The sequence below is a fragment of the Contarinia nasturtii genome, unplaced genomic scaffold, assembly GCF_009176525.2.
Source record: "Contarinia nasturtii isolate CC-2019 unplaced genomic scaffold, AAFC_CNas_1.1 Cnas_scaffold_1608, whole genome shotgun sequence".
In the NCBI taxonomy this organism is placed as follows: domain Eukaryota; kingdom Metazoa; phylum Arthropoda; class Insecta; order Diptera; family Cecidomyiidae; genus Contarinia; species Contarinia nasturtii.
In genome coordinates, this window is record NW_022198943.1 from 1 (window position 1) to 3,208 (window position 3,208).

At 35.6% G+C, this 3,208-nt stretch overlaps 1 protein-coding gene across 1 annotated transcript; it reads right to left on the reverse strand.

The window, feature by feature from the left end:
* Positions 1 to 1,296: 1,296 nt before the first annotated feature.
* Positions 1,297 to 3,096, reverse strand: LOC116346603. Its single transcript, XM_031776746.1, has 2 exons — positions 2,984 to 3,096; positions 1,297 to 2,916 (listed from the first exon to the last, which is right to left on the reverse strand). Exon 2 carries the CDS (start codon positions 2,849 to 2,851, stop codon positions 1,442 to 1,444), a length of 1,410 nt encoding a protein of 469 aa, XP_031632606.1. The 5' UTR covers positions 2,852 to 2,916; positions 2,984 to 3,096; the 3' UTR covers positions 1,297 to 1,441.
* Between the last annotated feature and the right edge of the window lie 112 nt (positions 3,097 to 3,208).

Genomic DNA, 3,208 nt, shown 5'->3' on the forward strand with positions numbered 1-3,208 from the left:
TTTTGAGGTCGACCATCACGGTAAAACGTGTCAAAACATGATTTAGCGCGTCGAAAATCGTTCGATTTTGGTGCTGTTGAATTGGACTCGAATATTGAAAACTAAAGCCGAAATAAACGATCATGAAAAACTAATCATTCCAACAGCAACCTCCCGAAAGTGTACTGTACGCAATTTTTTTTAACCATTTTGTTAGCACGATAATTCTTCTTAGAGAACAGCAAATTCACATCTGACTTTACAGGGTGATTGGGATTTAAAGGAGTAGGCTGGTATTGTTTTTGAGCGATATTCGTTCATCGGTGTATCCATGATGTACCCATATATGGGGGTATGGTATGCGAAATTTTTTTAACTAGATAAATCTTTTCCCAGAGACGTAAATCAAAGTTTGATATGTGTAAAGGGGTTTTTTGCTACGAAAACCGAATCTGATGTTAGTTTTGAGAAACAATCAATATTTGAAAAAATCACCAAAAAAATGGGATTCGTAAAATACTTCGTATAGAAAGTACCTTCAATTTGTATTGAAATTTGCTTCAAACGTTAAGAATGTTATTTTTTTTTTAAATAAAATAGCCTGTAAAAGTTACATGTCATTGCGGTATTCATACAGGTACATTTCTGATGATTATATCTTTACGTATAACACACACTTCACATATTTTGAATTACTTATACGCAAGTGAATTGCACGTATATGAGAGACACGGCGACGTGCCAAACCGTAACGCCATCTATCGGATAGTTTCTGAAATACAATTTCGTATTGACTATCTCATATTTGTGTAATTTTGTTCATAGAATTATAAGGTATATTCCGACAGATTTGTAAGGTTTTTATTCCCCAACATATTACATAGTATGCCATACCCTTGCTCATACGTCAATACTCTATTAATTGGCCAAAAACTTTACTGTGTATTGAATTAGTACTGCACTACCAGTGCATGTTCAATATCGCTTTCGGGGAATGAAAAATCATTCGGCAAAAGAAGAAATTTGGAAACAGGGCGGACAAGGGTAAGGTTACGAGCGAGCGAAGCGAGCGAGTAACCGTCCAATACGTAAAAAAATATAGAAATATTGGAAGAAACTATCCAAGCACTCAAATTACACTGTTCGTCCAGAGCATTTGCACCGAGCGTCTTTAGCTCCGTATTCTGTTTCGTGTGTTCGTAACTGACGCACGGTACGAATGCCCCGGGTGAACAAGGCAAATTTAGTGTTTGGGTAGTATGCCGAGGCGAGCGAAGCGAGCTGAAGGCATGCTAGTACGAAATAAAACAGTAAAAATGAGAACTATAGTACCCTCGAGGTATATATTTATTTATAACTTCATCAAATCAAAGAAAGTCCGCACAGAAGAAAATGATAAAAATGATCAAACATCATTTTGGATAGTTTTTTAATGGCAACTTTTACAAAAATCGTATAGACTTTAAAGGATAGAATACGGATGTATATGATGATTCCATTCAATCGAATCCAATCGTCTCATTTCGATGAAGCTCAAATTGATATCACCGTTTCTGGTCGTCCATTTAGTAGCCAAGAAAACATCATCACGCGTATAAATTATTATTTTTCGAGCTCCAACCAACTTGGCACGTTCTTCATTCATCATTGCCAAATTCAAAACTACATCTTTGTTCCGTGGTATAAATTTGATTTTGTTCAATTTCGGTGATCGACGAATGAATGGCATAATATCATCGATTTTAGACCCACCAATGTTAAGACGTTCGAGTTTTGTCAGGCCATTTGCTAAAACCTCCATATCCTTAGGATCTTTCGATCCATACATAATCATTAATTCTCTCAGATTGGTCAGTTGAGCTAAATTATAACTCTTTTGAAACCATCGAATGAACAATAATTCGAGACCTTTGATCGAGGCAAATGCAGTGATTTTCTCTTCATAAACACTATCGACGTAAATGTATAGTCGTTTATAAAAGCCTTGTTCATAGAGTCGATTTAATAAGTTGACATGACTTTTCAATATCTTGTCACCATCTTTGTCATGCCCCGTATTAACGTAAAATCCTTTGATTTCGAATATATCCAATTTTGCCTTGGAATTTGAGAATATGTCACCATTCGTCCACCAAAATTTTGAGGTAGTTGAAAATCTCTTTACATTTGGATTACGTATGAAAAAATCACGTAGCTCTTCAATCTTACAGGGATCATTGGGTCTCCATTCCAAACGTTCAAGCTTGGGATATTCTTGTAACAGCCAGTTGAATTTACCATTTATTCGTTTACCGCCATCCGAACCTTGAACATAAATCTCTCTCAAATTTTTACAATATTTCAATATCAAATCGTATATGTCACCATCCACCGAACAACATTGGTATTGAACAATTCCCAGTTGGGGCAACAATTGTTTAAAATGCTCAACTGTTTTGCAATTAATGCTTAACCATCCGAGGTAAATGTGGTTAGTTGCCTCAAATTCATTTATATGAGATTTAGTATATTTAAATGCACCGAAATCGTGTTGTGGACAGTGTCCACAATATGAAATGCACGGCATAAATTTATTGAAACCAGATATATGAATTTGTTCATTTGTGACGTCATCTTTGTCATAATTCGTGTATATTCCATCCACTTTGCACAAATTTGGAGCCGAGGAATAATTCTGCTTGAAATATTCGCCGGCCACTTTGTTCATTCGCTTGCATGTTTGACCGAATGAATGCAAGTCTTTCAGCGACAAATATTCGAATATTTCGTCCAAACAATCGATGGTTAATTTGAATATTTTCGTCGGAGACTCGTCGCTTGATGGACTAGCCACCGCCTCTTTATTATGATTTTGGTTATCTGCGTTGTACATTCTTTGCTTTTTCGGCTGATGACGTCACTAGTGATGAATACACACTCTTCGCGAAGTGCCACTGACTAGGAATAGAACAGAAAGTACTGATTAACATAATTTGTTAAAACACGAACCTTTACAAATATTTACATGAAAAATATGCCACAAATCGATGCAGTATGAATAAAAGTTATTCAATGAAAGTGTAAAATAAAATGTACGCAATTTACTCAATTCAATGTTTGTGTCACAACTTTTGTCATTCTGATAATAATTGTCAAAAAAGCGCACAGAGAGGAGGATATGATTTTGACACTTGTTGCACTTCAATCTGAAGTTGGCTGTACTTGAATCATACCGTCATCATTTTAATTC